This window comes from Vipera ursinii, assembly GCF_947247035.1.
Source record: "Vipera ursinii genome assembly, chromosome: 15".
In the NCBI taxonomy this organism is placed as follows: domain Eukaryota; kingdom Metazoa; phylum Chordata; class Lepidosauria; order Squamata; family Viperidae; genus Vipera; species Vipera ursinii.
In genome coordinates, this window is record NC_139528.1 from 5,597,801 (window position 1) to 5,621,762 (window position 23,962).

General features: G+C 49.7%; 1 protein-coding gene across 2 annotated transcripts in view; it reads left to right on the top strand.

Annotated features, from left to right (window-relative positions):
- Window positions 1–23,152, top strand: part of PCNX3 (pecanex 3) — a 44,117-nt gene extending 20,965 nt beyond the window's left edge. The window contains exons 14-35 of one of the 2 annotated variants that reach the window (XM_083374159.1): window positions 808–979; window positions 1,823–1,933; window positions 2,154–2,245; window positions 3,420–3,529; window positions 3,688–3,793; window positions 4,025–4,117; window positions 5,219–5,369; window positions 5,715–5,862; window positions 7,016–7,193; window positions 7,574–7,682; window positions 8,847–8,976; window positions 9,990–10,048; window positions 11,912–12,127; window positions 13,635–13,888; window positions 16,142–16,372; window positions 16,494–16,597; window positions 17,379–17,526; window positions 18,687–18,917; window positions 19,786–20,060; window positions 20,625–20,818; window positions 21,366–21,775; window positions 22,753–23,152. In XM_083374159.1, coding sequence (XP_083230285.1) covers window positions 808–979; window positions 1,823–1,933; window positions 2,154–2,245; window positions 3,420–3,529; window positions 3,688–3,793; window positions 4,025–4,117; window positions 5,219–5,369; window positions 5,715–5,862; window positions 7,016–7,193; window positions 7,574–7,682; window positions 8,847–8,976; window positions 9,990–10,048; window positions 11,912–12,127; window positions 13,635–13,888; window positions 16,142–16,372; window positions 16,494–16,597; window positions 17,379–17,526; window positions 18,687–18,917; window positions 19,786–20,060; window positions 20,625–20,818; window positions 21,366–21,775; window positions 22,753–22,938 — 3,708 coding nt within the window. In that variant the 3' untranslated portion in view covers window positions 22,939–23,152. The remainder of the gene's footprint in view (window positions 1–807; window positions 980–1,822; window positions 1,934–2,153; window positions 2,246–3,419; window positions 3,530–3,687; window positions 3,794–4,024; window positions 4,118–5,218; window positions 5,370–5,714; window positions 5,863–7,015; window positions 7,194–7,573; window positions 7,683–8,846; window positions 8,977–9,989; window positions 10,049–11,911; window positions 12,128–13,634; window positions 13,889–16,141; window positions 16,373–16,493; window positions 16,598–17,378; window positions 17,527–18,686; window positions 18,918–19,785; window positions 20,061–20,624; window positions 20,819–21,365; window positions 21,776–22,752) is intronic. The other variant, XM_083374160.1, reaches the window with a different exon arrangement.
- Window positions 23,153–23,962: the final 810 nt, after the last annotated feature.

A 23,962-nucleotide genomic window follows, 5' to 3' on the forward strand; every position in this document is an offset into this window, starting at 1 on the left:
CAGGCGTGGGGAACTGGGGTTAGGGCAGTGTTTCTCAACCTTGGGAACTATAAGAAGCGAGGACTTCAACTCCCAGAATTCCCCAGCCAGTATGGTAGGAAGGGAATTCTGGGAGTTGAAGTCCACATCTGGTAAAGCATGCTGGCTTGGGAATTGAAGCCCACCGATCTTTAAGGAGGCTGGCTTATGGAATTCTGGGAGTTGAAGCCCTCCCACCTTACAGCACACTGGCTGGGGAATTCTGGGAGTTCAAGCCCACATCTCTTAAACCAGGGGTTAGGTCAACCTGGGCTCTTTTAGGACTGGTGGACTTCAACTCCTAGAATTCCTGAGCCAGCATGAGGGAACTATGTCCCCCTCATGACTCGTGGACTTCAACTCCCAGAATTCTTGAGCCAGCATGAGGGAACTATGTCCCCCTCATGACTTTTGAACTTCCAACTCCCAGAATTCCTGAGCCAGCATGGCTCAGCATAGAAACCTCTCCCTTTCCCCTCAGCCTGGCTGGTTCAGGAATTCTGGGAGTTGAAGTCCACCAGTCCTAAAAGAGCCCAGGTTGCCTATCCCGGTCTTGCTAGCTGGGGAATTCTGGGAATTCAAGTCCATCCATCCTAAAGCCAGCTGGCTGGGGAATTCTGGGAGTTGAAGTCCACCCATCCTAATGTTCCCGAGGCTGAGAAACCCTGAGGTAAAAAAGAATTCCAGGCTGGGGAACTGGTGACCCAGTTCATTCTGGGCCAGGCCCCGTGCGTCATAAATCTCGGCCGTATTCCCAACGCTTTTCAAGCTTGCTTTCCCCCCGGGCAGGGCCACAACTGGATCATTGCCTACAGCCGGCCGGTTTACTTCTGCGTGGCTTGCCTCTTGATTTGGCTGCTGGACCTGTGTGCTCGGATCGGGCCCTTCCCTCCCCTCGTCCTTTACGGCCTCACCCTCTTCTCCACCGACTTCTTCTACTGCACGCGGGACGTGGCCATTGGTAAGCAACCGGCGGCGGGGCTGGGAGAGTTCGGACACGGTGAAGGAACTCGTGGTACGTGGAGGTAACGTCTTCCCCTGGCCTAATAATAATAATAATAATAATAATAATAATAATAATAATAATAATAATAATAATAATGATAATGTCTTCTCCTCCTCCTCCTCTTCCTCCTCCTCCTTTTTCTCCTCCTCCTCCTCCTTCTTCTTTCTTCTTCTCCTCCTCCTCTTCCTCTTCCTCCTCCTCCTCCTTTTTCTCATCCTCCTCCTCTTTCTTCTTCTTCTCCTCCTCCTCCTCCTCTTTCTCCTCCTCTTCCTCTTCCTCCTCCTCTTCCTCCTCCTTTTTTTCCTCCCCCTCCTCCTCCTTCTCCTTCTTCTCTTCCTCCTCTTCCTCTTCCTCTTCCTCCTCCTTTTTCTCCTCCTCCTCCTTCTCCTCCTCCTCTTCCTCTTCCTCTTCCTCTTCCTCTTCCTCCTTTTTCTCCTCCTCCTTCTTTCTTCTTCTCCTTCTCCTCCTCTTCCTTCTCCTCCTCCTCCTTTTTCTCCTCCTCCTCCTCTTTCTTCTTTCTTCTTCTCCTCCTCCTCCTCCTCTTTCTCCTCTTCCTCTTCCTCTTCCTCCTTCTTTCTTCTTCTCCTTCTCCTCCTCTTCCTCTTCCTCTTCCTCCTCCTCCTCCTTTTTCTCCTCCTCCTCCTCTTTCTTCTTCTCCTCCTCCTTCTCCTCCTCTTCCTCTTCCTCTTCCTCCTTTTTCTCCTCCTCCTCCTCTTTCTTCTTTCTTCTCCTCCTCCTCCTCCTCTTCCTCCTCCTCCTCCTCCTCCTCCTCCTTTCTCTTTTTTGCCCCCCCCCCAGTGTTCACTCTTTGCTTCCCGGCCATTTTCCTCTTTGGGCTCCTCCCACAAGTGAACACCTGCTTCATGTACCTTCTGGAACAGGTTGAGATGAACATCTTCGGCGGCACAGGTGAGGAGGGAAAGGGGTGGGGGGACCTTTGGGAAGGGGGTGCAGCATTTTATTCTAGCCCCTTTTTCCAGAAAGGTGCTTCGGCTTCCCAGTCGAGCCTCCCGCCCTGAGATCTCCTGGTGGTGACCTGTCCAGGCCTGGCTCTCGCTCGGCCTCTGAGACCAGCCGAAGTCGAGCAGAACTCGCTGCTCACAGCCTCGTTTTTCTTTTGCCTCTCCAGCTGCCACCAGCCCCCTCACCGCCTTGTTCGCCCTGCTCCGCAGCATCCTTGTGGCCGGCCTCCTCTACGGCTTCTGCCTGGGAGCTATCAAGGTATCGCCTCTGGGAAGGAAGGGGCTTTTGGGGGGGGTGCTCAAAGGGGGTAAAGTTCCCGTCTTCCCATTTTTCCCATTCTTTTTCCTGATTTATAAGGGAGCCTGCCTTGCACTGTGTGTGTATGCGTGTGTACAATTATGTGCATATATGTGTGTGTGTGTGTATCCTGCCTTTATTATTTTTTATAAAAAACACAAGCTGGAAAGTATACTCCTGCCTCCTCCTCCTTGCAACGACAACCCTGTGAGGTGAGTCAGGCCGAGATTGAGGTACTGGACCAAAGTCAGCCAGCTGACTTTCTTGCCTAAGGCAGGACTAGAACTCCCCGTCTCCTGGGGATTGGCCCAAGGTCACCCAGCTGATATTCATGGCTAAGGCGGGACTAGAACTCCCCGTCTCCTGGGGATTGGCCCAAAGTCACCCAACTGATATTCATGGCTAAGGCGGGACTAGAACTCCCTGTCTCCTGGGGATTGGCCCAAAGTCACCCAACTGATATTCATGGCTAAGGCGGGACTAGAACTCCCCGTCTCCTGGGGATTGGCCCAAAGTCACCCAACGGATTTTCATGGCTAAGGCGGGACTAGAACTCCCCGTCTCCTGGGGATTGGCCCAAAGTCACCCAACTGATATTCATGGCTAAGGCGGGACTAGAACTCCCCGTCTCCTGGGGATTGGCCCAAAGTCACCCAACGGATTTTCATGGCTAAGGCGGGACTAGAACTCCCCGTCTCCTAGTGATTGGCCCAAAGTCACCCAGCCAGCTTTCATGCCTAAGCTGGGACTAGAACTCTCCGTCTCCTGGTGATTGGCCCGAAGTCACCCAGGAGAGAGGGAGAGAGAGGGAGAGAAAACTTCAGAACCAGGTTATAAGTACCTTTGAGGGGTCTGTTGTAACTGGGACTGGTTGCAAGGTTGTAAGTCAAGGACTTTGTGTAATAGGTCAGCCCAGGAAATGGCGTTTCGGTCCCGGTGTGGTGTCCACCTCAGCCAGTTGCCTTAATTTGGCTTGATTTTGGGGGGAAAACACATCCTGCAATGTATTCCGGCTGGTCCCGGATACGCAGCCCAGGTGTAGATCCTGGATGCTTTGCAAGGAAACCTCTGCTTTGCCCAGTTGTTAGCTTGCCAAGACCAGCACGCTGGACATGCCTGGCGTTCTCTTTTCCAGGTTCCGTGGGGTGACCAGCACGTGCCGGTCCTCTTTTCCGTCTTCTGCGGCATCCTGGTGTCCCTGTCCTACCACCTCAGCCGTCAGAGCAGCGACCCCACCATCCTCTGGTCTGTAGCCCACCCACCCACCCATCTCTGTGGGGGGGGGGGGTTTGGCTAGGGAGAAGACAAGCCCACCCATCCCTTGGGGGCTGCTTCGGATTTCAGCAAAGCTTTTTTTTTTCTCTCCCTCTCTCTTTACTCCCTCCGTCCCCGATGACGGTTAGGTCTCTGATCCGCACCAAGCTTTTGCCCGAGTTTGAGAACCGCCAGGTGGACAACCCTCCGGTTGGCGTGAAGGATCCCCTGCCGGAGAAACTGCGCAATTCCCTGGTGAGGGAAGGCCTTGAAAAGCAGGCCTGGATTTCGGCCATCCCTCCTTCTTGGCGGAGGGTGGGGGCGGGGGCGGGCTGTTAAATGGGGAGTAGGAGGAACCAAAGCCAAGCTGGAAAGGGGTGCCCAAGGAGATCCAGGCCTGGAGAAGGTACATTCTCAACTCAGAGCTTCTGGCCTCTCCTCGCCTGCTCCTCAACGCTTCTCTTTTGGTCTTTCCGCCCGACCCAGCGCGAGATCCTTCACTCGGACCTTGTCATGTGCCTCATCATCGCGGTGCTGACCTTCGCCATCAGCGCCAGCACCGTCTTCATCGCTCTTGAGGTACGTGAGACGAGGACGAGGGGAGGCAGCGGGGGAAGGAAGGAGGGCCGTGGGGTGGGCAGCAGGTAGCAGCTTGGCTTGTGGGCACGGGGGAAACGCTGCTCAGGTCGTCCTTGGCTTACTACAGTTCTGAAATAATAGAGAATGCTTGGAGCTTGGGTTTTAGATTTTACGAGGGCAGTTCAGAAATAAGCCTCCATTGGGCTGTCAATGACAGACCCTCGCAAATTCAGAACTTTTATCCTATATATATTTATACTTAATTAAAGTATAAAATCTTCGAACACCGGGATGGATAAAAAACAGTTGTTTATTGCTAAAAGATCATAATAAGCAATAAAAAGTAACTGTTTGAAGTATATCTACTAACTGTTTAAAGTAGATGTACTTTAAACAGTTACTTTTTATTGCTTATTATGATCTTTTAGCAATAAACGACTGTTTTTTATCCATCCCGGTGTTCAAAGATTTTATGCTTTAAGTAAATATGCCTGGGATTCGTTTTTTTAAAATTATTAAGAGTGTGTGTGTGAGTGTGAGTGTGTGTGTATGTATATGTGTATTTATGTATGTAAATATATGTATATATATATATGTATGTATGTAAGGGACGAGGTGGCTCAGTGGGTTAGGACGCTGAGCTTGTCGATCGGAAGGTCGGCAGTTTGGCGGGTTGAATCCCGAGTGCCGCGTAACAGAGTGAGCGCCTGTTACCCATCCCAGCTTTTGCCAACCCAGCAGTTCGAAAGCACGTAAAAATGCAAGTAGAAAAATAGGGACCGCTCCGGTGGGAAGGTAACAGCGTTCCATGCACCTTTGGCGTCTAGTCATGCCGGCCACATGACCACAGAGGCATCCTTGGACAAGCTTTGAAACGGAGGTGAGCACCGGCCCCTAGAGTCGGAAACGACTAGCACGCATGTGCAGGGGAACCTTTACCTTTTATATTTATATTTATGTTTGTGTGTGTGTGTGTGTGTGTGTGCGTGTGTGTGTAGAAGAAAAAAGACCCATATTTGGGTCGACACAGGGTGATCTCAGGGCTAAATGGGCACTCGTAAGTCGGGGACCCCCTGTAACCTTTCTGTTTCTCCTCCTCAGTCTGTCCTGGGCTACGTGCTCTATGCCCTGGCAGGGCTGGTCGGTTTCGTCACCCACTACCTCCTGCCCCAACTCCGGAAGCAGCTGCCGTGGTTTTGCCTCTCACAGCCTGTCCTCAAACCGCGGGAATACAGCCAGTTTGAAGTCCGCAGTAAGTCCGAGCCTGGTGGGAAATGAACAGAGGCTCTGGGCTCTACTACACTTCCCCTCATCCTCGACCACGAGGCATGTTGGTTGAAAGTGAAGGCAACAGTTGGGCTGGGGAATTCTGGGAGCTGACGTCCACCCATCGTCAAAGTTCACCAAGCTTGAGAAACGGTGGGCTAGTCTGCAGATTAGAGCAGCTGTAGACCCGATTAGGAGGTTGCAGAATTCCTGGGCTTTTGAGCTTCTCTCAAGGGGGTTATCCGGGACCCTTTGGGATGGAAATGGGGGCAGCGCGGTGGTCTCGGTCCTTTTCTCTTTGCTCCTCTCCTTCCCTCTCCCATCCTTCCAGGCGCTGCTGAGTTGATGTGGTTTGAGAAAGTGTACGCCTGGCTGCAGTGCGTCGAGAAGTACGTCATCTACCCAGCTGTGGTGCTGAACGCCCTGACCATCGATGCCCACTGGGTCAGCAGCTCCCGGCAGGAGAAGCTCTGCGTTCCGTAAGTCCCTCCCCCCTCCCGGCAGACCCGCAGTCCCGCTGGTGGGGACAAGGGTTGGTACCTCCCGTGACGTCGCGCCACACGTACAGAGGAGGAACAAAGGAGGCAGACCCTACGATACCGCATCACACAACGCCCCAGGGAGGCAGGGTTCACACAGCATAGGGATACTTCTATCCTTTTGCAACGTAACAGCACACAGGCAAAGGGGGTAGTAGAGCTTATGGACAAGGCTGCTTTTATTTATCGGGGGCACAGTGGTGAGAAGGCAGCATGGCAGGCTAAACTCCGCCCGCTGCCAGCAGTTCGATCCTGACCGGCTCAAGGTCGACTCAGCCTTCCATCCTTTCCGAGGTCGGGAAAAGGAGGGCCCACATTGTTGAGGGGTCACTTAGAGAGGCCTGTGAAGCATCATTCTCTTCTCTTCTGTTTTCTATTTTGTATTCCATTCCATTCTAATTCTAATTCTAATTAATTCTATTCTGTTCTGTTCTATTCTATTTTCTATTCTATTCCTATTTCCATTCCATTCCAATTCCTATTCTATTCTATTCTATTCTGTTCTGTTCTGTTCTGTTCTATTCTATTCTGTTCTGTTCTGTTCTGTTCTGTTTTCTATTCTATTCATTCTAATTATTCTATTCTATTCTATTCTATTCTATTCTATTCTATTCTATTCTATTCTATTCTATTCTATTCTATTCTATTCTATTCTATTCTATTCTATTCTATTCTATTCTATTCTATTCCATTCCCATTCCATTTCATTCCAATTCTAATTAATTCTATTCTATTCTATTCTATTCTATTCTATTCTATTCTATTCTATTCTATTCTATTCTATTCTATTCTATTCTATTCTATTCTATTCTATTCTATTCCTTTCCCATTCCATTTCATTCCAATTCTAATTAATTCTGTTCTGTTCTGTTCTGTTCTATTCTATATTCTATATTCTATATTCTATATTCTATATTCTATATTCTTTAATTACCATGGTGGTGCAGTTGTTAGAATTCCTGTATTGCAGGCTAACTCTGCCAACTGACAGGAGTTCGATCCTGCATTCTTTTTTTTTTTTAGAGAGAGAGAGAGAGATTGGCCATAATTCTTACTTTCTTTTTCTCTCTCTCTGCGCCCAATCCGACCCCAGCTGCCGAGCTCTTCTCCTCACCGTGGCCGGCATGAAACTTCTGCGGAGTTCCTTCTGTTGCCCCCCGCAGCAGTACGTCACCCTGGGCTTCACCGTCCTCTTCTTTCAGTTTGACTACAAACAATATTCGGAGGGTTTCCTCACCGACTACTTCATCGTGTCGATTCTCTTTAGCAAGGTGCGTTGCTGCTTTGGGGGCCTCTTCTCTCCCCCCCCTTTTCCCCCCCTTCCTTCTAGCAGGTAAAGAATGGATTGGGGGAGCCGACGTATCGAGATGAGAAGGGCGGAGAAGGTTCGTCTTAGCTTTCTTTTGAAAATCTGCCCTCCTCTTGAAGGAAAGAGAGGCTGGGAAGGTCCACCTCAATGAGGACTGGCTGCTTTCATTTTAAAAACCGGGCTCGCTTTCAACGCGGGGGAACAAAGACCAGGAATGTCTCCCAAACGGATCGGATTGGTTTGCAGAAGCCATCGATTTGATGCTTTTGAATCCGCTCGGTTTGCCCTAAACTCTTTTTTTTTCTACCCTCTCTATGTTTTGGATCGTTTTTTCCCCCCCAGCTGTGGGATCTTTTGTACAAGCTTCGGTTCGTCCTTACCTACATCGCCCCATGGCAGATCACCTGGGGCTCCGCCTTCCACGCCTTTGCCCAGCCCTTCGCCGTGCCACGTATCCTTTTCCAAGATGGGGGAAGGAAAGAGAAAGGAATTTGTCTTTCCATGCCAAAACTGAAAAAGCTTCCTCCTCCAACGTTGGAAGTTTTTAAGAAGAGATTGGACAGCCATTTGTCTGAAATGGGTTTCCTGCCTGAGCAGGGGGTGGGACTAGATGACCTCCAAGGTCCCTTCCAACTTTATTATTATTATTCACAGCCTGCCTCCAGAAGCTGTGAGTGCACCAACACTGGAGGTTTCTAAGAAGAGACTGGACAGCCATTTGTCCGAAAGGGTAGAGGGTTTCCTGCCTGAGCAGGGGGTTGGACTAGATGACCTCCAAGGTCCCCTTCCAGCTTTGTTGTTATTGTTTTTATTAAGATTATTGTTATTATTTGTTAACCTGTGGAACTCAGGGCCTGAAGAAATTTTGAAGGCAGGATGTCATTTTATTTTATTTTTTAAATTTATTTCTCCAGTTACAGTTCTGTCCCAGTCTCAGCTTGCTTTTACCTAAACCCAGAGTTTCCCAGCCTTGGTTAACTTTAAGATGGTTGGAGATCCGGCTGCAAAAGTTGATGGGAGTTAGCAGAGATGGCTAAATTGACTGCTTTGATTAAAGAAACACACACACACACACACAAACACACACACACACACACTTTTGTTTCTACTTGGAAACCACTTCTGGAGGGGAAAAAATGAAACTTTGATTTTGGGTTTCACTTATTAGATAGGCTTGTTGTTAAAGAAATGGTTAGTTTCTATTGCTACGTTAAAAGTAAAAAGTTGAGGTCGGATGCTATTACGTTATTCTACTGCCTTTTTTTCTTTTCTCTTCTCCCTCTGCCCTACGCTATTCCCTTCCCCCTCTCTTATTCTCCTACTGTTTTCTTTTGTATTTTGGTATTTTGTATTATAAACTAATAAAAAAAAGAAAAGAGAGAAAAAAGATGGGTGAACCTCAACTCCCAGAATTCCCCAAGCCAGCCGTGAAGAATTAAGTCCACCCACCTTAAAGTTCTTAAGGTTGGGAGGCGCTGCTCTAAAGGCTGTCCTGGGTGCAAATCTTCCTCCAGGTCCTTCCTTCCTTCCTTCCTTCCCCGTAACAGAGAATTTTGGAAATGAAAGCTGACACTCTCTGGTACGTTTGATGTGTCCTTAACCCCTCTCTCTCCAGATTCAGCCATGCTTTTCCTGCAGGCTGTTCTCTCCGCACTGTTTTCTACTCCTCTCAACCCTTTGCTCGGCAGCGCCGTCTTCATCATGTCTTACGCACGCCCTGTCAAATTTTGGGAGCGCGATTACAAGTGAGTGGAGAACATAAAAAGCCCCCAGAGCCAATTAATTTGCTTTCATGCTCCCTCAAAGAGGTGCTGGGGGAAAAGGGGTTCTCATAGCAGCGATTGCACTCCGATGGTAGACGGGATCATCCTCCAATGCTTAGAAAACCGCTTTTCCCCCCTCTACGATTATAGTTTTATCATTTTAATCACGGCAAAGCACTTGAGTTAAAAAAAATGGTTTGGCTAAGATTGACATATGTGGGACCGATTGGGTTAGACCGTAGGGGGTGATGCTGAAATAGTAATTTTAATCTTATTTTACTTGTCTGTTAAATTATTGTATTTTACTCCAATTTCATTTAAAAAAAAAATTTTAGAGAGGATTTTACTAATATCCACTACGTTTGGAACTCTGCATTTTGATCAGGCCTATGGGCTAATCAATTAACGAATCATTTTAATAAAGGCAGTAACAGGAAGCGCTGCTTCCTGAGTTGTATTGATTTTGCTGGGTAATAGGCAAACCTTATCCATAGGCGAACCTTATCAAACAATCTGCATTTTTATTTTATTTTATTTTATTTTTCATTCCCTTTGCTTTTAACTTAGAAGTGGTTTTCTCAATCCTAGCAAATTTAAGCAGTCTAGACCACAAGTGCCAGAATACCCCAATCGTCAAGTTTTCAGATCTCCAAGGTCCCTTCAAGCCTGTAATTCCATGTTCTACATTCTAAAATAATAGATGAGGAGGAGGAGGAGGAGGAGGAGGACCCAGATTGTTGGGGGCAATTAAGCTGACTTTGTAATAATGCCGCTTGGGGGTGTGTGTGAAAGCCCTAATAAGCAGGCATAGACATAGAATGAAGGCTACTGCTAAGCTTGTAAGCCGCCCTGAGTCTTCGGAGAAGGGCGGGATATAAATGGAATTAAAATAAAATAAATAAATAAATGATGATGATGATGATATTATAGCGAATGTGTTTGGGGCTTGGTCCCTGCCTATTCCGGATCTCATTTGCTTCTTTCCTTTTTCCCAGCACCAAGAGGGTGGATCATTCAAACACCCGCCTGGCTACACAGCTTGACCGCAACCCCGGTAGGTTACCACAATGGTCCCCAACCTTTATTTGCACCAGGGACCAGTTCCGTGGAGAGCAGTTTTTCCATGGACCGGAGGGGCTGTGGTTTCACGTGCTGCCTCCATCCTCTACTGATGGGGCTTCGCTTGTTTGCGTGGCCCCTGTTGCTGGCATGCCACGGCCCGGTGCCAATCCACAGCTCGAGTATTGGGGACCCCCAGGTTACCAGACAGCCCATACAGTGAGCGATCTTGCAAGGGAAGAGATGGGTGCACGTAATCCTCGACTCACGACCGTTGGCTTAACGATGGTGTGAAGTTACAACAGACACCCCCCCCCCTCGAAAAGCATTTACGACTCGCTTCCGAAGTTCCCAGGGCTATCCCTCCTGCAGGCACGTGATTTCGTGGGATGCCACAGATGGCCATAAACGTGGGCTGGCACTTTTTTCAGTGCTTTTGTGACTTCAAAAGGGACTGTCCCAAAAGAAGAGGGAGTCAAGCTATTCTCCAAAGCGCCCGAAGGCAGGACAAGAAAGCAACGGATGGAAACTCATCAAGGAGAGAAGCTACCTGGAACTAAGGAGAAACTTCCTGACAGTGAGAACAATTAACCAGTGGAACTACCTGCCTCCAGAAGCTGTGAATGCTCCAATACTGGAAGTTTTTAAGAAGAGACTGTCTGAAGTGGTATAGGGTTTCCTGCCTGAGCAGAGGGTTGGACTAGATGACCTCTAAGGTCCCTTCCAACTTTAATAATACTAATAATAATGATGATGATGAGAATGAGAGGGTGAAGATCTTGTGGGACTTCCGAATACAGACAGATCGCCATTTGGAACACAACACGCCAGATATCGCAGTCATAGAGAACCGAAGCGTACAGTTGATCGATATCGCTGTACCAGGAGATGCCAGAGTCAAAGAAAAAGAACTGGAAAAAATTACGAAAGACCGCAACCTGGCCATCGAAACTGCGCGATTATGGGTGAAACGCGTAACAGTGACACCCATTGTCATCGGGGCACTGGGAACCATGTCCAAAAACTTTGCAAAATACATCAAGAAATTGCAGCGTCCTGCAATAACTCCAGCAAAGCTACAAAAAATGTGCTACTCGGAACATCTTACATTTTAAGGAGATACCTGGTTGATACCTAGGATGCTGGCAGCAACCCGTGTCAACCATTAGTCCCAGCCAATTTGAGTGTTCAGTTGACTGAGTTTCATGTTTAATGAATAAAAGATGATGATGATGATGATAATAAATAATGTTATTATTACATCTTACATTTTAAGGAGATACCTGGTTGATACCTAGGATGCTGGCAGCAGCACTTGTCAACCATTAGTGCCAGTCAGTTTGAGTGTTCAGTTGACTGAGTTTCATGTTTAATGAATAAATAATAATAATAATAATAATAATAATAATAATAATAATGATGATGATGATGTTGTTATGTCTTACATTTTAAGGAGATACCTGGTTGATAACCTAGGATGCTGGCAGCAACTCGTGTCAACCATTAGTGCCAGTCAATTTGAGTGTTCAGTTGACTGAGTTTCATGTTTAATGAATAAATAATAATAATTAATAATTAATAATAATGATGATGATGATGATGATGATGTGTCTTACATTTTAAGGAGATACCTGGTTGATAACCTAGGATGCTGGCACCAACCCATGTCAACCATTAGTGCCAGTCAATTTGAGTGTTCAGTTGACTGACTTTCATGTTTTATGAATAAAAGTTTTATATAATAATAAAAAAAAAAAAGGTTGAGCATTACCTGCGGATGTTCCCGAGGAAATAAAGCTGGTTGCTCCTTTCCCCAGCACGCTTGACCCAGCCCTCACCTGGTTCTGCCACCCTGCAGGTGCCGATGACAATAATCTCAACTCCATCTTTTACGAGCATCTGACCCGCTCGCTGCAGCACACCCTCTGCGGAGACCTGCTGTTGGGACGCTGGGGCAATTACACCACGGGCGACTGCTTCATCCTGGCCTCGGACTACCTGAACAGCCTCGTCCACCTCATCGAGATCGGCAACGGCTTGGTCACCTTCCAGCTGCGAGGCCTCGAATTCCGCGGTGAGTCGAGAAGGAGGCCGAGGTCGGGCGGGCATAACCAGGTAACCAAACGGCTTCTCTTTGGGAAGCTAGAAAAGCCGAAGACGAGGCAAGGTCCCGCTCCTAAATCGAAGGTGGCCTGGATTGGTAGCGTTCCACCTGTTCTCGAAAAGAATTCTGTTCCCTCATCCTAATTTTTCCCAACTTCCTCGCGCAGCGTTTCTCAACCTTAGCAATTTTAAGATGTGTGGACTTCAACTCCCAGCATGCTTTTGCCAGACAATCAGGGTGGGGGGTTCTGGGAGTTCAAATCCACCTATCCTGAAGCATGCCGGCTGGGGAATTCTGGGACCTGAGGTCCACCCATTTTAAAGCATGTTGGCTGGGGAATCCTGGGAGTTCAAATCCAACCATCTTAAAGCATACTGGCTGTGGAATCCTGGGAGTTGAGGTCCTCCCATCTTAAAACATGCTGGGTGGGGAATCCTGGGAGTTGCAGTCCTCCCATTTTAAAGCATGCTGGCTGGGGAATCCTGGGAGTTGAGGTCCACTCATTTTAAAGCATGCTGGGTGGGGAATCCTGGGAGTTGAGGTCCACCCATCTTAAAGCATGCTGGGTGGGGAATCCTGGGAGTTGAGGTCCACCCATCTTAAAGCATGCTGGCTGGGGAATTCTGGGAGTTGAAGTCCACCCATTTTAAAGCATGCTGGGTGGGGAATTCTGGGAGTTGAAGTCCTCCCATCTGAAAGCATGCTGGCTTGAGCATTCTGGGAGTTCAAATCCACCCATCTTCAAAGCATGCTGGCTGGGGAATCCTGAGTGTGGAAGCCCACCCATCTTTTTAAGTTGCCAAGGTTGACAAACATTGTCCTAGGGCTTTCAAAGTTCCGGGATTCTCCCTGAGCCCAAACTTTCATCCCGAAAATGTCCGTGGAGATTGCCCAGGTCAGGGTTGTCCCAAAGGTGCTTTTTTGTCAGGAGGCAACTGGACTTTCCAGTTTTTTGTTTGAAGACGTTTCGCTTCTCCTCCCAGAAGCTTCTTCAGCTCTGCCCGGATGGCGGGGAGTGGAAGGATTTTTTTTTAAAATTCCATTTATATCCCGCCCTTCTCCGAAGACTCAGGGCGGCTTACAAGCTTAGCAGTAGCCTTCATTCTATGTATATGCCTGCTTATTAGGGCTTTCACACACACCCCAAGCGGCATTATTACAAAGTCAGCTTATTGCCCCCAACAATCTGGGTCCTCATTTTACCTACCTGGGAAGGATGGAAGGCTGAGTCAACCTTGAGCCTGGTGGGACTCGAACCTGCACTAATGGCAGGCAGCTGGTGTTCCTTAAGGAGGCATTAGCCCACTGCTCCACCAAGGCTCCTTTAATTGATACATTCCTCGCAAGAGCGCTGGTCATTTGCCTTCTTTGAGAGGGTCGTTGAAGCCACTGGGAGGTTCGCCCGAGTGGTGCAAATGGGCCCGGAGCCCTCTTGGCTGCAGGAGGTTTTTATCCCATGGGCTTTGCGTGTTTCCAGGAACCTACTGCCAGCAGCGGGAGGTGGAGGCCATCACGGAAGGCGTGGAAGAGGACGAAGCCTGCTGCTGCTGTGAGCCCGGCCATCTTCCCCGCATGCTGAGCTTCAACGCGGCCTTCGGGCAGCGCTGGCTGGCCTGGGAAGTAGCCGCCACCAAGTACGTCCTGGAGGGCTACAGCATCAGCGACAACAATGCTGCCTCCATGCTCCAGGTGTTCGACCTGCGGAAGATCCTCATCACTTACTACGTGAAGGTGGGAACCTCGACCGCGGGGACTTGTCCGGCGCAGACACACACACACACACACCAGATCTTTCTCTTTGCTGTTTTGGGGAGATCGGCTCTGGGGAATCAGCATAGCCCGGAATAGTATAATAGAAGAACAGCGTTGGAAGGGACCTCGGAGGTCTTCTAGTCCAGCCCCCTGCTCAAGCGGGAGAACCTATATCATCTCAGACAAGGAAGGGAGGAAGGAAGGAAGGAAGGAAGAAAGGGAATGAAATAATAGAATAGAATTAGAATTAGAATTAGAATTAGAATTAATTAGAAATAGAAATAGAATAGAGCTGGAAGGGTCCCTGGAGGTCTTCTAGTCCACCCCCCCTGCTCAAGCAGAAGACCCTTACAGAATTACAGGAGAACAGTTAGAAGGGACCTTGGAGGTCTTCTAGTCCAGCCCCCTGCTCAAGCGGGAGAACCTATATCATCTCAGACAAGGAAGGAAGGAAGGAAGGAAGGAAGGAAGGAAGGAAGGAAGGAAGGGAATGAAATAATAGAATAGAATAGAATAGAATAGAATAGAATAGAATAGAATAGAATAGAATAGAATAGAATAGAATAGAATAATAGAATAATAGAATAATAGAATAATAGAATAGAATTAGAATTAGAATTAATTAGAATTAGAAATAGAAATAGAAATAGAATAGAGCTGGAAGGGAGCTTGGAGGTCTTCTAGTCCAGCCCTCTGCTCAAGCGGGAGAACCTATATCATCTCAGACAAGGAAGGAAGGAATAGAATAGAATAGAGCTGGAAGGGATCCTGGAGGCCTTCTAGTCCCCCCCCCCCTGCTCAAGCAGGAGACCCTATCCCATTCCAGACCAACGTTTGTCCGACCTCTTCTTAAAAACCTCCGGCACCCACCACTTCTGGGGGCAAGCCGTTCCACTGATTCATTGTTCTCGCTTTTGTCGGGGAAATTCCTCCTTGGTAATAAGGTGGCTTCTCTCCTGGATCCAGCCGAGGGTGGGTTTCGATGGGCTGGCTAGTCTTCCAACTCCGACGTTCCCCCCCCCCCCTTCCCCGAGCTCAGCGTATCTCGGAGTTCAACCTTGCTTGTTCCTTATAACGGCTCATCTGGAATCGCGCCTTTGGGGTCCAGAGAAGGCTGGGGGTGCTTAAGTCGCCCACGAACGCCAATTGCACAAAACCCCAAAGTTTTGCCCGCCTTCCACCACCTATGGCAGCTTTTAGGCTTCCAGTGGAAATTAGAAGTCCCCACGCGCCACAACGGATCTGCCCCTTCCCGCCTTCCCAGCCCTAATCCCAGCCAGCCTGGGGTTGTTTGGCCAGGTTGATAAGGAAAATTGGATTTTTACACAGCAGCTGGAGAGAGAGAGGGAGGGAGAGAGAGAGAGAGAGAGAGAGAGAGAGAGAGAGAGAGAGAAGCCTCCGGAGGGTTTCGGGGGGGGGGGGATTTGAGCTTAACACAAACTCAACCATTGTGTTGTTGCAACTCTTGTTTGTTTAGCTTACTGCAATTGGCTGGTGGTGTTTAATATGTCAGTGTTTAACCTTTCACCTTTCTCTTCCTGTTCACATTCCTTTCTTCTCCTCTCCCTTCCTTCTTTCCTTCCTTCCTTTCCTCTTCCCTCTCCTTTCTCCTTCTTCCTTCCCTCCTTTCCCCTTCCTTCCTTCCTTTCTTCCCTCCCTTTTCTTTCCTTCCTTCCTTCTTCCTTCCCTTCCCTCCCTCTCCCTTCTCATTCCTCCTTCTTCCTTCCCTCCTTTCCCCTTCCTTTCTTCTTCCCTCTCTCCCTTCTTTCCCTCCCTCCCTCCTCTTCCTTCTTCCCTTCCCTTCTTTCCTCCCTCCCTCCCCCTCCTCTCCCCTTCCCTCCCTCTTCTTTCTCTTTCCTCCTCCTTCTTTCCCTCCTTTCCCCTTCCTTCCTTCTTCCCTCTCTCCCTTCCTTCCCTCTCTCCTTCTCTTCCTTCTTCCCCTCCTCTCCTCTCCCCTTCCCTCCCTCTTCTTTCTCTTTCCTCCTCTTTCCTTCCTTCCCTCCCTTCCCCTTCCCTCCTTCCCCTTCTCTTCCTTCTTCTCCTTCCTTCCTTCCTTCCTTCCTTCCTTCCTTCCTTCCTTCCTTCCTTCTTCCCTTCCCTTCCCTTCCCTTCCCTTCTTTCCTTCCTTCCTTCCTTCCTTCCTTCCTTCCTTCCTTCCTTCCTTCCTTCCTTCCTTCCTTCCTTCCTTCCTTCCTTCCCTCCCCTTCCCTGGCCCATTTCCCCTCCCTGCAGAGCATCATCTATTACGTCACTTGCTCTCCCAAGCTGGAGGAGTGGATGGGGAACGAAGGCATCCAGGAAGCCCTCCGGCCGTGCACCGCCCTCAACTATGCCGACAGCGACCCCACCTTCAACCTCAACATCGACGAGGACTATGACCACCGCATGGCGGGCATCTCGCTGGCTTCCTTCTGCAACATCTACCTCGACTGGGTCCAGTACTGTGCCGGGCGGCGGGAGAAAGTGAGTCAGCGAGAGGCGGGGCCGTACAGCTGGCCTGGGGGGGGGAGATCTTGACGGTCCCTCCCAATTTCCCACGAGTGACACACCCCCCCTTCCACTTGTCATCTTCCTCCCCTTGCAGGCCGTGGACCGGGAGTGGAATTCCCGCTTGGTCACCCTCTGCTTCGGGCTTTGCATTCTGGGCCGCAGAGCCCTGGGAACTGCCTCCCACAGCATGTCGGCCAGGTGAGAGGAGACCCCCCACCCCCAACGCCCTCGCTTCTCCTCCCCGGCTGCAAAGCCGAAGCAAGCCGGCGTTGACCTCGCAGGACTTTCCAAGAAGGCCAGTGGTTTTAATCGCGACGGGAATGGGCTCCCTCGAGATAGGCTTGGACTACCGCTCCCATCGTCCCAGGCCATTTTACCAGGAAAGCTAGGGGCTGGTGGTTAATCCAGCGGTTCCAGAGGTGTCTTATGCTGAGAGGCCGAATGAGCGCAAGGCAGTTGTTAAAACGACTTTTTTTACCAGCCGTTCACACGAATCGGGGCGTCAGTGCAGTGCAACCCTGATGACGGGATCTAGTGTGGTCACGAAACGTCTGCAAGGAAAAAAAACACCCCAAGCTCAGAGGGACTATTGGCAGCTCAGGCTGGATTACTGGTGCTCTCTCAGTGGGGTTCTTTCGTTTGCCCACCTCGGCTACACCATCAGTGCTAGTAGGAAACGGGGTTCGCTGTCCATGATGATGTTACCCAGTTGGGTCAGGGAAGGTCTGCAAGAAAAAAAACACCACACCACTACCAGGTCCCCACAGCTTTGGATCGCCTTTGTGTAGCCAGAGGCTAAATTGGGTGTGTGTGTGTGTCTGTCTGTCCAACCTTGGCCATTTTAAGACTGGTGGACTTCAGCTCCCAGAATTCCTCAGCCAGCATGGCTGGCTGAGGAATTCTGGGAGTTGAAGTCCACCAGTCTTAAAAGATGCCAAGGTCGGAGAGGCCCGGGCTAAATATTTCCTTCTCTTAATAGCCTGGAGCCCTTCCTTTATGGTCTGCATGCCCTGTTCAAGGGCGACTTCCGGATCACGTCGCCCCGGGACGAGTGGGTCTTTGCCGACATGGACCTTTTGCACCAGGTGGTAGCGCCTGGCGTGCGCATGTCTCTGAAGCTGCATCAGGTAAGCCCAGCCATTTCCTGTTCTTTTTACTCTGGCGGGGGGGGGGCGCTGGCGAGCTGCAAATCCCCCCCCCTCCAGTTGCCTTGTCTTGGGCAGGAGGGAAGTAGAAACACTCGAGACATCTGGCTAGATAATGGGAGACCGTGAGTTCTAGTCCTGCTCTAGGCACAAAGCCAGCTGGGTGACTTTGGGCCAATCGCCAGGAGGCGATGAAGTCTAGTGCCGCCTTAGGCCTGAAAGCCAACTGGATGACTTTGAGCCAATCAGGAGGAGACTGGGAGTTCTAGTTCTGCTTGAAGTATGAAAGCCAGCTGGGTGTCTTTAGGCCAGTCACCAGGAGACAGAGAGTTCTAGTCCCACCTTAAGCATGAAAGACAGCTGGGTGATCTTGGGCCAATCACCAGGAGACGGTGAGTTCTAGTCCCACTTTAGGCAGGAAAGCCGGCTAGGTGACACTGGGCCAATCACCAGGAGATGGTGAGTTCTAGTCCTACCTTAGCCATGAAAGCCAGCTAGGTGACTTTGGGCCAATGACCAGGAGATGGTGAGTTCTAGTCCTACCTTAGGAATGCTGGCTGGGTGACTCTGGACCAATCACCAGGAGACAGAGAGTTCTAGTCCTGCTTTAAGCATGAAAGGCAGCTGAGTGATCTTGGGCCAATCGCCAGGAGATGGTGAATTCTAGTCCCGCCTTAGGCAGGAAAGCTGGCTGGGTGACTTTGGGCCAATCACCAGGAGATAGCAAGTTCTAGAGCCGCCTTAGGCCCAAAGCCAAATGTGTGACCTTGGGCCAGCCACTCTTTCAGCCCTAGGAAGGAGGCAATGGCAAACTCCCATCAGAAAAATTTTGCCAAGAAAACTGCTGGGACTCAGTTGGACACAGCTGAAGAAAAAGAATGCTTTTTTTGGCGGGGGTGGGGGGTGAGGGGAGCGGGTGGGTTTGGCATCCAACAAAATGCCTGGCAGCTTATGGACTCCCAGAGTTCCTCAGCTAGCAGGGGTCCAGCTGAGGATTGTGGGACTTGAATTCCGCAGATGGACCAATGTACAAAATGGGGAATTCTGGGAACTGGGCAGGCTTTTTAAGGAGATGGAGGAGTGGGCCCTTCTGCCCTCTCCCCCAACCTTGATGTGACTCCCCTCCCCTCCTCCTTTGCCAGGACCACTTCACCTCCCCGGATGAATACGACGACCCGGCGGTGCTGTACGATGCCATTAAGTCCAACAAGGAGAAAATGGTGATCTCCCACGAGGGGGACCCCGCTTGGCGCAGCGCCATCCTCACCAACACGCCCGCCCTGCTGGCCCTTCGCCACGTGATGGACGACGCCAGCGATGAGTACAAGATCATCATGCTCAACAAGCGATACCTGGGCTTCCGGGTCATCAAGGTAGGGCAAAGCGAGACAGGCGGAGAATTGTCAAAGGTGCTTTTCCCCAGACATGGCGGGGAAGGGGAGGCCTTCCTTGCACCCCAACTGGGTGTCCTGCTCCATCTCTCTGTCTCTGTATCTGTCTATCATCTCTCTCTCTCTCTCTGTATCTGTCTATCTATCTATCCATCCCCTTTCTTTCTATAATCTATCATATCATCTATCTATCTATCTATTATCTCTGTGTGTATCCATCTATATCTATCTGCTCTCTGTCATCTCTCTTTATCTGCCTGCCTGCCTGCCTGTCTCTCTCTCTCTCTGTCTCTTTATCATCCATCCATCTATCTATCTATCTATCTATCTATCTATCTATCTATCTATCTATCTATCTATCTATCTATCTAATCTATCTATCCCCTTTCTCTATCATCTATCATATCATCTCTATCTATTTGCTCTCTATCATATCATCTTTCTCTACCCACTCCTCTCTGTCATCTAATATCTCTGTTATCTCTCTCTCTTTGTCTGTCTCTATCTCTCTATCATCTCTCTCTGTGTATCTATATCTATCTATCTATCTGCTCTGTCATCTCTTTATCTATCTATCTATCTATCTATCTATCTATCTATCTATCTATCTATCTATCTATCTATTTCTCTGTATCTATCCCCTTTCTATCATCTATCATCTCTCTCTCTCTCTCTGCTCTCTATCTTATCATCTTTCTCTACCCACTCCTATCATCTAATATTTCTGTCATCTCTCTCTCTTTGTCTGTCTGTCTGTCTCTCTCTCTCTCTATCCATCCATCTATCTATCCCCCTCTCTCTATCATCTCTCTCTCTTTCTCTCCATCCATCCTTCTGTTCTCCGGCCCAGGTGAACAGGGAATGCGTGCGAGGCCTGTGGGCTGGACAGCAGCAGGAGCTGGTCTTCCTCCGGAACCGCAACCCGGAACGCGGCAGCATCCAGAATGCCAAGCAGGCGCTGCGCAACATGATCAACTCCTCCTGCGACCAGCCGATCGGTTACCCCATCTACGTTTCCCCGCTGACCACGTCTTACGCCGGCAGCCACCCTCAGCTGCGCTCGCTCTGGGGTGGCCCCGTCAGCTTGCACAACATCTCCAGCTGGTTCATTCGGAGCTGGGAGAGGTGAGGCTGGGAGTTGGGAAAGGCAGGGAATAAGACCAAGCCTTGCTCTCCTGGGCTCAGCTGCCGTTCAGGACTTAACGGCGTTGCTCCTGCAGGAAAGGAAAACATTTGGCCAGCCACAGATCCGGTCAAGGTTTGCTGGCTAAAATTGGTGTGCAGTCGGAAGCTTTGCAAAATCCTGGGGTCTGTGTCCCCATTGCCTTCTCTGGAAGGGCCGGAGACGCCTCTGTCTTTGGCTTTTAGCAGAAGGGGGGGGTGAGGGGCCGTAGGAGAGAGACCCCCAACCTTTTGGACACCAAGGACCGGTTCTGTGGGGAAAGGTTTTTCCGCGGACTGGAAGGGCGCGTGGTTTCGTGTGCTGCCTGCGTCCCGCGGATGGGGCTTTGCTTGTTTGTGCCGAACGGTTGCTGGCGTGCCGTTCCACGGACCCCTGCTTTAGAAGGGCCGTCCTCGCACGTAGCTTTTTTGCAACGTTTTTTTTTTTTGGGGGGGGGAGTGCCTGTTTGCAAGCCAAGTGGCTTTGGGGAGCGTTCAGCCCCTTTTTTTCCTCCCCTCGCCTTGCAGGTTGCAAAAAGGCTGCGGAGCGGGCTGCAACAGCGGAGGCAACATTGAGGATTCTGACTGTGGTGGGGGCTCCTCTCTCAGCAATAACCCCCCCGGGCACAGCGCACAGGGACCCGGGAGCACGGCTCACCACGCTGGGCCGGCAGCTGCGAACCCCGCCGAGCCGGGGGCCACAGCTGCCCAAACTCAGGCAGGTAAGGAAGAATGCCTGCCTGTCGGAGACCGCCAGGCTGGTTGGAAGAATTGACTCGGCTTGTTTGAAAGCAGGGTTGTCCGAGCTTGGCAACTTTAAAGACCGGTGGACTTCAACTCCCAGAATTCCCCAGCCAGCATGCGCTGGCTGGGGGATTCTGGGAGTTGAAGTCCACCGGTCTTTAAAGTTGCCAAGCTCGGACAGCCCTGATTTCAAGCAAAAGGAAAAAAAGCTTGCTCGAAGAAAGCTGAAATCTGAAATCTCCGCGCCCACCCCCCCTGCACAATATATTAAAAACACAATTCTCCGCCTTTCTAGTTTTGTCACTAATCACATTCTCCAATTAATTTAAAGAATCAGTTTCCTTCCGTACTTTAGTTTCAGATGGCCTTGAAGGCGCAGTCCTCCTCGTCCCCCCTCCCAACCTTAAATCCAATCTCTTAAAGCAACACACAAGTTTAACATAGGACACGGCTACTTCTTCATCTCTTGTCAAGCAAGAACATTCGATGTTCGCAGCGTTGACACCTGCCTTCTTCTCTCCGCAGAATCCGATCCCGGCCTTCTTCTTCCGAGCCAGAGCTGGCTGGTCCAGCCCCAGCTAAGCCCAACCGACGGACCTCCCGCGCCGACCCCCGTTGCGTCGTGGCCGCCGGGCCCACATTTCTTGGGGAGCCAGCTTTCCTGCGCCAGCTCCTCGGCGTCCGTGGCTGAGGGCACAGGACGGACCCCTCTGCCCCTCCGCCCCAGCCTCGGGACTCTTTCCCCCTTTGTCTACGAGGGTCTCTGCAGCAAGTGGAGCCTGCCGGCCCGCAAAGGACTCAACGGGTTAGGGGGCAGCGAGAGCGAATTCCCACCTGCAACTCCACCACCCCACTCAAAGGACAACTCTTCAATAGCGTCTAATGCTGTTGCCACCTTGGGGACACTCAGCATGGGAGGCAGCCCCAAGCCTCAGGTATGGAATCACAAACACACACACACTTTTTATCCAATTCCTCATGTCTTGGTTCACATGGACTCCCACATACAAAAGGCCACGTGACTTTTTGTCCACCACCCCCGAGAGGATGCAAGCATAAATAGTATTAAATAGTATTAAATAAACTGGCAGGAATGTGGCACTTCAACTGGAGTCCTGAAATGTCGGGAAAAGCTGAGCAGAGCTTAAATCCTATACACTTTTCCCATCGTAGAAAAGTAGAATGCAGTGTTGCAGGCTAATTCTGCCCACTGCCGGCAGTTCGATTCTGACCTGGCTCAAGGCTGACTCAGCTTCCCGGCCTTTTGAGGTCGGTAAAATGAGGGCCCAGATTGTTTGGGGGGGGCAATAGGCTGACTCTGTAAACTGCTTAGAGAGGGTGATGTGGTATATAAGTGATATTCTATTCTGTTCTATTATTTCTATTCTATTCTGCTCTGTTCTTATATTCCTATTCTGTTCTATATTTTACATTCTATTCTATTCTATTCTATTCTATTCTATTCTATTCTATTCTATTCTATTCTATTCTATTCTATTCTATTCTGCTATTCTAATTCTGTTCTATTCTGTTCTGTTCTATTCCATTCCATTCATCTCCTATTCTATTCTACTCTATTTACTCCTATTCTATTCTATTCCATTCCATTCATCTCTTATTCTATTCTATTCTATTCTATTCTATTCTATTCTATTCTATTCTATTCTATTCTATTCTATTCTATTCTATTCTATTCTATTCTATTCTATTCTATTCTATTCTATTCTATTCTATTCCGATTCCCAGAAGTGGTTTCCAGGTAATCAGTCAGTTCAGCCATCTCTGCTTAGCTCCATCGACTTTTGCAGCCATTCCTCCCTTGTGGGGGATCAAAGTGTCCTTTCATTTTGGGGCGTAATCTCCCTCTCGTCAGCGTATGTAACCCCATGCCTTCTCTCTCTTTCTCCTGCAGGCTTCCGTCCCAGGACCGGTCCCCGAGGCTGCCCCCAGCCCGCTGCCTCTGGAGCCCCCCTCCGCTGCCCCCCAAGAAGACTGTGTGCTCCCCGAGCCTGACCCTCTGGTGGCTGAATGGGGCCCGCAGCGAGAGGACGAGGACAGCCCCGCGGCCGGACAGCCCCTTCTAGATCACCAGTACTGAATTAAGAAGCTGGGGGGGGGGAACACACACTCGTGACGTCATACAGAACTACGGGCTGGTCCCGTTTGACTCTTCCTGGCTTCTCCCCGCCCCCCAAGTCACACACACACACACACACACACACACACACACCATTTCCACACCAACCAACCTGATCCATCTTTTTTTTTTTGTCTGCGAGACGAAGGACAAAGCAATACAGGCTATTTTCTGCCTCGCCTGCGATTTCTTCCATTTGCACCTCCCTTCTTCTACTTCTACTACCGTATTCTCCCCACCCCCCCCAAAAAAATCTTCCACTCACCTGCAGGGGCAGGCTCCCCCCTCCCCCCCCAAAAAAAAATATCACAAGGACCCCCGCCTTGCTGGCTCGCTCTGTGTCCTTAAACTGAGTGATGCTGAAAAGGCTTCCCCCTTTTTTTTTTTTTCTTTCTCTGCTCTTGTCATCCCTTGGGATTAATAATAACGATGATAATTTGTTTTTTTGTTTAGTTTTTCTACCCCGTCTTCTCTCCCAAGATCTTGGATTGGGAGGGGGGGGGTGGTTTGGTGGGGAAATTAAAAAAATTCTGGGTGGAAAAGGGGGAAAAAAAATCAAGAGCAGCTGATTAACCTCCACACGGAGGAAATTTAATTTAATTTAATTTAATAACATTTATATACCGCCCTTCTCCCTGAGGACTCAGGGCGGTTCACAGGGCAGAATAAAATAGTGAATACAAACATTAAAAAAGATTAAACAAATTGCCCTAATTAAAACAATATAAATACAACACTAAAAACCCCCAGAAAAGTTAAAAAACAAAAATAAAATAACCCCAACACTCCCCCTCAGGCTAGGCCGGCTTGTACAAACAGAAATGTCTTAAGATCGCGACGAAAGGAGCGAAGATCGGGCGCCATCCGGAGCTCAACCGGTAGCTGATTCCACAGCTCCGGAGCGCCCACAGAGAAGGATCTCCCCCTGGGGGCCACCAATCGACATTCTCTGATCGGTGGCACCCTGAGGAGGCCCTCTCTGTGG